General features: G+C 39.0%; 1 protein-coding gene across 3 annotated transcripts in view; it reads left to right on the top strand.

Moving 5' to 3' along the window:
- Nucleotides 1-13,163, top strand: part of LOC129551702 (uncharacterized) — a 447,940-nt gene that overhangs the window by 363,902 nt on the left and 70,875 nt on the right. For all 3 annotated transcript variants that reach the window (XM_088845551.1, XM_088845550.1, XM_088845549.1), the window contains exon 3: nucleotides 10,999-11,111. In XM_088845551.1, the coding sequence (XP_088701677.1) occupies nucleotides 10,999-11,111 (113 nt within the window). The remainder of the gene's footprint in view (nucleotides 1-10,998; nucleotides 11,112-13,163) is intronic.

The following is a 13,163-nucleotide window of genomic DNA, read 5'->3' as shown; positions in this document are numbered from 1 at the left end:
GGACAGAATTGGTCCTGGAATTTGGGACTACAGATATTTCAGCTCTTGCCAGGAAAAGAAATGCAAACACTGGTTTGGATATTACAGCTGATGCTAAATCAATCGTGAATATATTTAGCCACAAAAATTCAAAGACTTAATTGGTTTTTGAAGATTCATATTTGAAATAAATTTATGCATAGATACATAGATGAAAAATTGAAGTAATAGGTAATATTTCACATGCTAGTTTTTAAAGGTGTAACCTACACAGTGTGAAATACGTGGATCTTAACTGTTCATTTCTCTGAGTTTTGACAAAGTACATACCCATGTGGAACCTGCCAAAGCAAGATGGGGCGCTCATCCATCACTACAGAGGGTGTGTCTCCTGTCTATTTCCAACCAATGCACAGCCACACCCACCTTCCCCAGACCTTCCCCATTTTCTTATTTCTATTGTCATAGATTAGTTTCATCTGTCTTTCAACTTCATATAAATGAAATGATAAAATATGCATTATTTTGTACCTGGCTTTTTAAACTCAATACAGTGTTGGTGAGATTTATGCCTATTGAATGCATGACTAGTTTATTCCTTTTTATGACTGAGTGGTTTTCCATTGCATGACTATATTAGTCATTGAAATAAATAGATAAACTATCTATATCTATATCTGTGTCTTATCTCTCAAGGTTCTCCAGACAATAGAATCAATATATATAAAGAGATTTTATTTTAAAGAAATGACCTATGCAATTGTGGAGGATCTAGTCTGTTTTTCTTTTCAATGCCCAATAAATGTTTATTGTGTACAGTATATTATGGACAAAATTCTGTAGAGCTTGTACTCTACTATCTTCTTCTGAAGAATATTAATTATTTTTTAGCAGGCAGTTCAACTACTGGCTGAGAATTTTGAACTTATGGAGGCTTGATTCTAGGCTTTGTGAGGGAAAGTATGTTTTGGTCTTTCCTTCTTCTGGGATAAATTTCCTGATATTGGGATATTGTTTTTACTCCTAAAACATGGCAATTTGTGGTGCCCTGGAAAGCCTGAGGTTATTATAGTCTGCTCTTTGTAGGAATTATCACTGTGTACTCTATCTCATGTTTTGTAGGCAGCAGTTTAAATCTCCAGTCAACAATATCTTTTTCTATCTGTCTCCCAGAATGATGGAAATAAAAACAAAAATAAACAAATGGAACCTACCTAAACTCGAAAACTTTTGCACAGCAAAGGAAATAATAAAACAAAAAGGCAACCCACAGTTGGCATAAAATATTTGCAAATTATATGACCAACAAGAGATTAATCTCCATAATTTATAAGCAGCTCATGTTTATCAGCATCAAAGTAGACAACCCAATCAAAAAATGGACAGAAGACCTAAATAGATATTTCTTCAAAAAAGACATACAGATGGCCAAGAGGTGCATGAAAAGATGTTCAACACTGCTAATCATTAGAAAAATGCAAATCAAAACTACAGTGAGATATCACCTCACACCAGCCAGAATGGCTATCATCAAAAAATCCACAAACAATGAATCCTGGAGAGGATGCAGAGAGAAGGGAACCGTCCTATGCTGTTGGTGTGAATGTAAGTTGGTACAGCCACTATGAAGAACAATATGGAGGTTCCTTAAATAATGCCATTTGTAGCCACATGGTTGACCTAGAGATTGTCATACTGAGGGAAGTCAGATAGAGAAGGAGAAAAATCGTATAACATGCTTTTTAAGTGGAATCTAAAAAGAAATGATACAAATAAGCTAACAGAAGAGAAGGAGACTCACAGACTTAGAGATGAACTATGGTTGCCAGGGGGAAGGATGAGGAAGGGACAGTTGGGATGGACTTGTACATAACTGCTGTATTACAAAAGGATAGCCAACAAGGACCTGTTATACGGCACATGGGACTCTACTCAATATTATGTGGCAGCCTGGATGGGAGAGGAGTTTAGGGGAAAATGTATGTGTGTGGCTGAGTCCCTTTGCTGTTCACTTGAAACTATCACAACATTGTTAATCAGCTATACCCCAATACAAAAATAATAAGTTAAAAAAAAAATCTCTGGTCAGTCCTTTGAGCCGGCCTACTTTTGATTTCCACTGTGCTTCTTGGGGCAAACCACGTGGACCACAGATCAGGGCTCGGCCAAGGGTTTGAGGGGTTTTACTCAAATTTTTAGGCTACTTGCTCTTTGGCTCTCCCCTTTCTGGTATTGCCCTCTTTAATTTCTACCTTTTTTGGAAGTTCTGAATCATATTTGCTGACATCTCAACCCAATGAGACCTTAGTTTTATGTTTGAGTGTCTGGCTTTTTTCACTCCATATAATGTTTCTGAGATGTATCCATGCTGTGTGTATGAAGAGCTTGTTACCTTTTATGACTGAGTAGCTTTCCATTGTATGACCGTATCTGTGTCTGTAGCTGTTAAGTTGGCCAAAAATTTGTTTGGGTTTTTCCATAAGCTTTTACCTATTTCCTCTTAGAGGAAAACATAGGCAGAACACTTGATGACATAAATGAAAGCAAGATCCTCTATGACCCACCTCCTAGAGTAATGGAAATAAAAACAAAAGTAAACAAGTGGGACCTGATTAAACTTAAAAGCTTTTTCACAGCAAAGGAAACTATAAGCAGGGTGAAAAGACAACCTTCAGAATGGGAGAAAATAATAGCAAATAAAACAGCTGACAAAGGATTAATTTCCAAAATATACAAGCAGCTCATACAACTCAATGCCGGAAAAACAAACAACCCAATCAAAAAGTGGGAAAAAGACCTAAACAGACTTTTCTCCAAAGAAGACATACAGATGGCTAACAAACACATGAAAAGATGTTCAACATCACTCATTATTAGAGAAATGCAAATCAAAACTACAATGAGATATCACCTCACACAGGTCAGAATGGCCATCATCAAAAAGTCTACGAACAATAAATGCTGGAGAGGGTGTGGAGGAAAGGGAATGCTCTTGAACTGTTGGTGGGAATGTAAATTGATACAGCCACTGTGGAAGATGGTATGGAGATTCCTTTTAAAACTAGGAATAAAAACCACCATATGACCCAGAAATCCCACTCCTAGGCATGTACCCTGAGGAAACCAAAATTGAAAAAGACACATGTATCCCATTGTTCATTGCAACACTATTTACAATAGCTAGAACATGGAAGCAACCTAGATGCCCATCGACAGATGAATGGATAAAGAAGTAGTGGTACATATACACAATGGAATACTACTCAAGCATAAAAAGGAATGCATTTTGAGTCAGTTCTAATGAAGTGGATGAGCCTAGAGCCTATTATACAGAGTGAAGTAAGTCATAAAGAGAAAGAGAAATATCGTACTCTAACGCATATATGCAGAATCTAGAAAAATGGTACTGAAGAATTTATTTATAGGATAGCAATGGGAAAAAATAAAGTATATAATATGATATATAACTGCTTGTAGATATAAAATTTTATACTTGAAAAGAATTGGCCTTTTGCTTGAGTTCTAACCACTCTGCAGTAAACATTCCATAAAGTGTTGTATTGCAGAAAGCCCATAAGCATGCATATCACCCAATGCAATTCCCTTTTCTCAAAGATAGACTCCTCACCAGTTTTCTGTATTTTGTTGTTGTTGTTGTCTAACACTGTGAAATGCCAGACTGGATGAATCACAAACTGGAATCAAGATTTCCAGGAGAAATGTCAGCAACCTCAGATATGCAGATAATACCACACTAATGGCAGAAAGTGAAGAGGAACTAAGTAGGCTCTTGATGAGGGTGAAAGAGGAGGGTTAAAAAGCTGGCTTGAAACTCACCATTCAAAAAACCAAGATCATGGCATCCAGTCACATCACTTCATGGCATATAGATGGGGAAACAATAGAAACTGAAAGACTTTATTTTCTTGGTCTCCAAAGTCAATGTGGACAGTGACTGTAGCTATGAAATTAAAAGACACTTTCTCCATCGAAGGAAAGCTATGACAAATCTAGACAATGTATTAAAAAGCAGAGACATCAGTTTGAAGACAAATGTCATATAGTCAAAGCAATGGTTTTCCCAGTAGTCATTTTTGGATGTGATAATTGGACCATAAAGAAGGCTGAGCACAAAATAATTGAATTGTGGTGCTGGAGAAGATTCTTTTGAAAGTTCCTTGGGCTGCAAGGGGATCAAACCAGTCAATCCTAAAGAAAATAAACCCTAAATATTTATTGGAAGGACTGATGCTGAAGCTTCAGCTTCAATACTTTGGCTACCTGTTGCAAAGAGAGGACTCATTGGAAAAGACTGATGCTGGGAAAGATTGAGGGCAGGAGGAGAAGGGGGCAGCAGGATGAGGTGATTAGAGAGCATCACCAATTCAATGGACATGAATTTGAGGAAACTCTGGGAGATAGATGAAGATAGAGGAGCCTGGTGTGCTGCAGTCCATGGGGTCACAAAGAGTCAGACAGGACTTGGCGACTAAACAACAATCACAACCAATGCCTTCACATTGTTTTTATAAAAATGTCTGTTTTGAGTATATGATTGTTATCTATAGGAGGATCTTTCCCACACTTTACCATTAGGTCACTTTACCGTTAGGTTTTCAGAACTGGAACTTTTCTCTTTTTTTAAGGTATATTCTTTATGTTTAGTCTTCAACAGTTTCACTAAGACATGACTAGGTGTGAGTTTTTAGAATTATTCTGCTTAGTGTTTGCTAAGATGTTTAACTGATATAGGTAAATGTCTTCGATTTTTGAACAATTTTGGCATCATCTCTTCTTAATGAGTTACTTTTCTATTTTTTTCTTGTTGTTGTATTAATTAATTCTCTCTCTTCTGGTGAAACGTCAATTAATATATGTCAGTAAGTTTGGTATCACCACACAGACCTTGAATAGTCTTTCTTTTTGTACATCAGTTTTGATAATTTTAGTTGATCTGTATTCAAGAAAACCACTTTTGAAAATCCACTGTGTCCAGTTTCTTGATTAACCACTGAAACTGTGGTGTTGGAGAAGACTCTTGAGAGTCCCTTGGACTAAGAGGAGATCTAACCAGTCCATCCTAAAGGAGATCAGTCCTGGGTGTTCATTGGAAGGACTGATGTTGAAGCTGAAACTCCAATACTTTGGCCACCTGATGCGAAGAGCTGACTCATTTGAAAAGACCCTGATGCTGGGAAAGATTGAGGGCAGGAGGAGAAGGGGAAAACAGAGGATGAGATGGTTGGATGGTGTCACCGACTCAATGGACATGAGTTTGGGTGGATTCCGGGAGTTGTTGATGGACAGGGAGGCCTGGCATGCTGCAGTTCATGGGGTCGCAAAGAGTTGGACACGACTGAGTGACTGAATTGAACTGAAACATTTTATTTCTGATACTACATTTTTTAAAATTTCTAGCATTTACGTGTATTTGTTTTTTAATAGTTTCCATCTTTTTGCTGTATTTCATCAACTGTTTCCATGTGTTGAATAATGCCATTTCCACTAGATTCATTTTAATATTTATTATAATATTTTGAAGTGCCTGTGATAATTCCAACATGCCATCTGTGGGCTTGTTTCTATTGACTATTTATTCTTTTATACAGATCACTTCTCACTTTGGATGATTCAAAATTCTGGACTTTATAATGGGGATTGAGATTTAAAGGACAGTAAAGACTGAAGTAATATTATTTACTACCCTCTGGCCCTGAATCAAGACATTTTTCTGTCAAGCCTTGAGCATTGACAACTAAATCAGTATAACCTTGTTAATTTCAGCTGTCTCTGCTTTGCTAAAGCTTTAGTAAGATTTAGATCACTACTGACTTCAAACATTTTGAAAGCTGGGTCAGGACTTTCCCTTCAGGAGGACTTGAATCTGAGCTCTGGCAAGATCTCAAGGCTCTCCTCATACTTTACAGCCAAATTACTTTCTGTACCCTGGCTGCTAGACTTTTTAATTGCTCAGAGTACTCCTGGTTATTTATTCACGCTCTTAGTTCTCTGACCCTTGGGAAATCTCTCTTCATCTTCCTGTCTCACCACCAAACTTCAGCAGCAATTGCTGGCATCCATCGAGAGCCTTAAGTGCCTCAGATGGACTTGCCGGGTCCCCAGTCCTCCTCACGGGTGCTTCTTGAAGGGAAGGCCATGTGTGCCTCAACCTGTCCCCAGCTGTACATACACTTGCAGGAACTCTATGAGGAAATGGCTGGCTGGAATGACTTGCTCTGAGGCCAGGGCTCCTGACGATTCTAATTCATTGCACCAGCCCTCGCTTGGTCACTGGGAGAGAATTGAGAGTTTGGACAGTTTCTTCTTACTTTAGTCGGTGGTAGTTTTCTCCTCTTTCTACACTATTCCCTCATCCGTTCCGTTCCGTTCAGTCGCTCAGTCGTGTCCGACTCTTTGCGACCCCGTGGACTGTAGCCTACCAGGCTTCTCCGTCCATGGGATTCTCCAGGCAAGAATACTGGAGTGGGTTACCATTTTCTTCTCCAGGGGATCTTCCCGACCCAGGGATTGAACCCGGGTCTCCCGCATTGGAGGCAGACGCTTTAACCTCTGAGCCACCAGGGAAGCCCTAGAGCGAAAGCAATTTGGCTCAAATCTCTACCAGGAAGAGCTCAACACTTTTTGGATTTTGTTCCTTTAGGTTTCTTTCCATCCTCAACTCTATGATGATTTTAAACTACGTTTTTGGAGTTTATGCCATGTATTCTCATTGGGGCTGGTCTCCTGTGATTTTTTACATGTTTCTTTGCAGCACAAGTCCCAGTTCAATTTAATGTCCATTGCAAAATAATTTAATAAATGCTCTTACTTGAATGAAGTCAGGCTAAATATTGTTTTAAATCCATAAAAGGTGAAGGTAATTTTACAGAAGTTCTTAACGTCAGGGAACCTATCTTTGAGGAATTCATGGCTTCATACAGAATTAAAAATTTATTTCGATAGGGTGAGAGAAAGAGATGATAGGAACAGATTACTAAATCTTATAAAACAGACAATGATATTCTTTTTTAAAAGAAATATTTATACTTTATCTCATTAATTAAGAAAATGTATTAAAATAGACATATACATATGTATACATATAAATATACATATTAAATTCTTTAAGAAAGAATTTTATACTTCATCCCACTTAACATTAATATACACTCATTATTAAAAAATCAAAAGACATACAAATATGTAAAATAAAGTTAATATTTCTTTTCCTCTTTAAAGATGATCACTGTGAACTTTTTTTGTGTGTGTGAATATATACACTTTTTTTTTCTTTTTCCCCTACTTTTAAATTATCTATAAGGTCTTCCCAGGTGGCACTAGTGGTAAAGAACCTGCCTGTCAATGTAAGAGATGCAGGTTCGAACCCTGGGTAGGGAAGATCCCCTTGAGAGGGCTTGGCAACCTATTCCATTCTCTGGAGAATCCCATGGACAGAGGAGCCTGGTGGGCTACAGCCCATGGGGTTGCAGATTTGGACATGACTGAAGTGACACACTATGGAGAACAGTGTGGAGATTCCTTAAAAAACTGGAAATAGAACTGCCATACAACCCAGCAATCCCACTGCTGGGCATACACACCAAGGAAACCAGAATTGAAAGAGACATGTGTACCCAAGTGTTCATCACAGCACTGTTTACAATAGCCAGGACATGGAAGCAACCTAGGTGCCCATCTGCAGATGAATGGATAAGAAAGCTGTGGTACATATACACAATGGAGTATTACTCAGCCATAAAAAATAGCACATTTGAGTAATTTCTAATGATGTGGATGAAACTGAAGCCTATTACACAGAGTGTAGTAAGCCAGAAAGAGAAACACCAATACAGTATATATATTGAATTTAGAAACATGGTAATGCCGACCCTATATGTGAGACAGCAAAAGAGACACAGATGTAAAGAACAGACTTTTGGACTCTGTTGGAGAAGGCAAGGGTGGGACGATATGAGAGAATAGCATCAAAACGTGTATATTACCATATGTAAAATAGATGACCAGTGCAAATTCGATGCATGAAGCAGGGCACCCAAAACTGGTGCTCTGAGACAACCCAGAGGGATGGATGGGGAAGGAGGTGGGAGGGGGCTTCAGGATGAGGGGACATGTGTATGCCCATGGCTGATCCATGTCGACGTATGATTAAAAACCACCATAATATGTAAAGTAATTAGTCTCCAATTAAAATCAATCAATCAATTAATTAAAAAAATCTATTACCAAGGGGGGAAAAATTGCATCGATAATTGTACAACACAGTGTGTTTTAGTTGCCATACATGGAGAGAATGTCATTCCATTATGCATTTTCCTACCCGATTATTTTCTCCAGAAAGCGTCCCTAACTATGGTGCATTAAGCAAAATTGAAATAATCAATTTTTACTTTATTTTTTTCAAGAATATCACTTCAGTTCAGTTCAGTCGCTCAGTCAAGTCCGACTCTTTGCGACCCCATGAACTGCAGCACGCCAGGTCTCCCTGTCCATCACCAACTGCCAGGGTTCTCCCATACCCATGTCCATCAAGTCGGTGATGCCATCCAACAATCTCATCCTCTGTCATCCCCTTCTCCTCCTGCCCTCAATCTTTCCCAGCATCAGAGTCTTTTTAAATGAGTCAGCTTTTCGCATCAGGTGGCCAAAGGATTGGAGTTTCAGCTTCAGCATCAGTCCTTCCAGTGAACACACAGGACTGATCTCCTTTAGGATGGACTGGTTGGATCTCCTTACAGTCCAAGGGACTCCCAAGAGTCTTCTCCAACACCACAGTTCAGAAGCATCAATTCTTTGGCACTCAGCTTTCTTTATGGTCCAACTCTCACAACCATACATGACCACTGGAAAAACCATAGTCTTGACTAGACAGACCTTTGTTGGCGAAGTAATGTCTCTGCTTTTTAATATGCTGTCTAGATTGGTCATAACTTTCCTTCCAAGGAGTAAGCATCTCTTAATTTCATGGCTGTAATCACCATCTGCAGTGATTTTGGAGGCCAGAAAAATAAAGTCAGCCACTGTTTCCACATCTATTTGCCATGAAGTAATGGGACTGGATGCCATGATCCTAGTTTTCTGAATGTTGAGCTTTAAGCCAACTTTTTCACTCTCCTCTTTCACTTTCATCAAGAGGCTCTTTAGTTCTTCTTCACTTTCTGTGTGAAGGTGGTGTCATCTGCATATCTGAGGTTATTGATATTTCTCCCAGCAATCTTGACTCCAGCTTGTGCTTCCTCCAGCCCAATAGAATGGGAAAGACTAGAGATCTCTTCAGGAAAATTAGAGATACCAAGGTAACATTTCATGCAAAGATAGGCACAATAAAGGACAGAAAGGGTAGGGACCTAACAGAAGCAGAAGATATTAAGAAGAGGTGGCAAGAATACACAGAAGACCTGTACAAAAAAGATCTTCACAACCCAGATAATCACGATGGTGTGATCACTCACCTAGAGCCAGACATCCTGGAATGTGAAGTCAAGTGGACCTTAGGAAGCATCACTACAAACAAAGCTAGTGGAGGTGATGGAATTCCAGTTGAGCTATTTCAAATCCTGAAAGATGATGCTGTGAATGTGCTACAGTCAATATGCCAGCAAGTTTGGAAAACTCAGCAGTGGCCACAGGACTGGAAAAGGTCAGTCTTCATTCCAATCCCAAAGAAAGGCCATGCCAAAGAGTGCTCAAACTACCACACAACTGCACTCATGTAACATGCTACTAAAGTAATGCTTAAAATTCTCCAAGCCAGGCTTAAGCAATATGTGAACCATTAACTTCCAAATGTTCAAGCTGGTTTTAGTAAAGGCAGAGGCACCAGAGATCAAATTGCCAACATCCGCTGGATCATGGAAAAAGCAAGAGAGTTCCAGAAAAACATTTATTTCTGCCTTATTGATTATGCCAAAGCCTTTGACTGTGTGGCTCACAATCAACTGTGGAAAATTCTGAAAGAGATGGGAATACCAGACCACCTGCCCTGCCTCTTGAGAAACCTGTATGCAGGTCAGGAAGCAACAGTTAGAACTGGACATAGAACAACAGACTGGTTCCAAATAGGGAAAGGAGTACGTCAAGGCTGTATATTGTCTCCCTGCTTATTTAACTTATATGCAGAGTACATCATGAGAAACGCTGGGCTGGAGGAACCACAAGCTGGAATCAAGAATATCACTTAAGCTCACCCAACTCTGTTCCCTATGGTTATGGTTTGTCCCATGTTTCTCAGATGTCTTATAACCTGCACTAGCTATACATTTCCTTCCACCAGGAAACCACACTGGGGAAAATTGTTAGCAATGACACTGTCTCCCCTACCAGGATTTGTCTGAGCTCCACTGCCATTGGTATCGCCATCTGGGTAACAAGAGATTCAGTTCTAAAATCCTGTCGTAGCGTTTGCTTTCTTAGACCATACATGGCAGCATTGCTTGAAATAAGTTAGGTCTCTTGGGAGCAAATTCTGTGATGAAGCTTAGCATGCAGGGTTTTATCACATAGAGCTCTGGGGAGAAAAAGGATCGGGGTGATGGGGCAGATGCTGATCTGGCTCAGAATCAACGGTGCCTTCCACAGTGGTTTTATTTCCATGGTGACTATGGCTCTCTGATGACCGAGTGACCTGTCCTAAGTTGAAGCAACAGGTACTCTGAAAAACAGCATGAAATAAACTATGCAGAAACAACAGGGCACATCATGCATAATCCTTTCCCTTTTTTTAAACCATTTGTTTTGAACCTTGTCATAACCATCAAAGGTAACAAGTGAGTGTTACCTTTTTTGTATAATTACTAATTCATGATTTCATATATGTAAGATCCATTTCAAACCTTTCCAGTCATTTCTAGCCATGTTTAAACTGCTCCAAAAACTAGCCCATGAGAACTGCTCTCATTGTTTCCACTGTCTCTTTGCTTTGACCTCTATGATCTTTGACAGTTTTCTTGCTTTTAAGCACAAGATGTTACTGTTTTATTCAACATATTTTTTTCCACTTAGGCCTGGAATCAGTTTCCCAAGGAGCAAAGTAAAGTTCCAAGACCAGAATCGAAGCCCCAGCGGTGGTCATTGCTACTCATTTCTTGCTGCTTCTGGAACTTCTCAGTGGACAGGTACTTACATAATTTGTATATTTTAAAAAGATAAATAAATGTAGGTAGGAGTCGTTGTTAGCTCAGGCTGCGCTAACAAGGAGCATAGGCTAGATGGTTTAAACAACATTTATTTCTCAGTTCTGGAGAATGGGAAGCCCAAGATCAAGGTGCCAGCAGATCTGGTGTCTGGTGTGAGCCCATCTCCTGGCTTGTAGGTGGCCACCACATTTCATCATCACATGAAAGGCGAAGACGTCATTTCTTTCCTGTCTCTTCTTATGAGGGCTCCCTCTTAGGGTCTACTGACCTCCCCAGAGCTCCACCTTTAAATATGACACACTGGAAATTAGTTTCAACATGAATTTGGGAGAGGGTTAGATAACAAATATTCCATCCATAATTGAAGTGTATTTTTTAGCAAAAAAAAAAAAAAATTGCATATCCAAAATGATTTTTCTATTTCAAATGTTAGTTACAGTGTGTTAATTTGTTTTTCTACTTTTCTTCACATATTTTCTTATATTGAAAATCTTGTTGACTTGATGTGTACATAATTGCTTATTTGATTTATCCTATAACATACACAGGCAGTAATTTCAAAATAACAATGGCAATATCATTAAAAATAAAGCTATTGATTGTGGCTTGAAATTTGCTTGTGGTGGTTTTTATTCTTAAGATGTATCTCCCTAGCGATGGACAGTAAACATACTGCATTTTAAAGTTACTTGAAGTAATTCTCTGTGTTTATGTCAACAATTTGTTAGGAATTAGATTCATTTTTTCATTTTTAGAAACTTCTTAGCTTTGTATTTCTGAAATAATTATACATATGACTTATGTAAGATTCAGTACAAGTGACAAATAGATTCAAGGGATTAGACCTGATAGAGTGCCTGAAGCACTATGGATGGAGGTTGCTGACATTGTACAGGAGGCAGTGATCAAGACCATCCCCAAGAAAAAGAAATGAAAAAAGGCAAAATGGTTGTCTGAGGAGGACTTACAGATAGCGGAGAAAAGAAGAAAAGTGAAAGGCAAAGGAGAAAAGCAAAGATATACCCACCTGAATGCAGATTTCCAAAGAATAGAAAGGAGAGATAAGAAAGCCTTTCTTAGTGATCAATGGAAAGAAATAGAGGAAAACAATAGAATCGGAAAGACTAGAAGTCTCTTCAAGAAAATTAGAGATACCAAGGGAATATTTCATGCAAAGTTGGGCACAGTAAAGGAAGAAATGATACAGACATAACAGAAGCAGAAGATATTAAGAAGAGGTGGCAAGAATACACAGAAGAACTATACAAAAAAAGATCTTCATGACCCAGATAACCACAATGGCATGATTACTCACCTCGAACCAGACATCCTGGAATGCGAAGTCAAGTGGGCCTTAAGAAGCATTACTACGAACAAGGCTGGTGGAGAAGATGGAATTCCAATTGAGCTATTTCAAATCCTAAAAGATGATGCTGTGAAAGTGCTGCATTCAGTATGCCAGCAAATTTGGAAAGCTCAGCAGTGGCCCCAGGACTGGAAAAGGTCAGTGTTCATTCCAATCCCAAAGAAAGGCAATGCCAAAGAATGTTCAATCTACTGCACAACTGCACTCATTTCTCACGCCAGCAAAGCCATGCTCAAAATCCTCCAAATTAGGCTGCAATAGTATGTGAACCAAGAATTTCCAGACATACAAGCTGGATTTAGCAAAAGGTAGAGGAACCAGAGATTAAATTGCCAGCATCCACTGGATCATAGAAAAAGCAAGAGAGTTCCAGAAAAACATCTACTTCTGCTTCATTGACTACGCTAAATCTTTTGACTGTGTGGATCACAACAAGCTGTGGAAAATTCCTAAAGAGATGGGAATACCAGACCACCTGACCTGCATCCTGAGAAACTTGTATGCAGGTCAAGAAGTAACAACTGGAACTGAACATGAAACAGCAGCCTGGTTCAAAACTGGGAAAGGAGTGTATCAATTCTGTATATTGTTGCCTTGTTTATTTAACTTATGTGCAGAGTACATCATGAGAAATGCTGGGCTGAATGAATCACAAGCTGGAATCA

The sequence above is a fragment of the Moschus berezovskii genome, chromosome 17 (assembly GCF_049115385.1).
Source record: "Moschus berezovskii isolate FMDL1 chromosome 17, NW_MosBer_1.0, whole genome shotgun sequence".
NCBI lineage: Eukaryota > Metazoa > Chordata > Mammalia > Artiodactyla > Moschidae > Moschus > Moschus berezovskii.
This window is presented reverse-complemented; position numbering and strand designations above follow the sequence as displayed.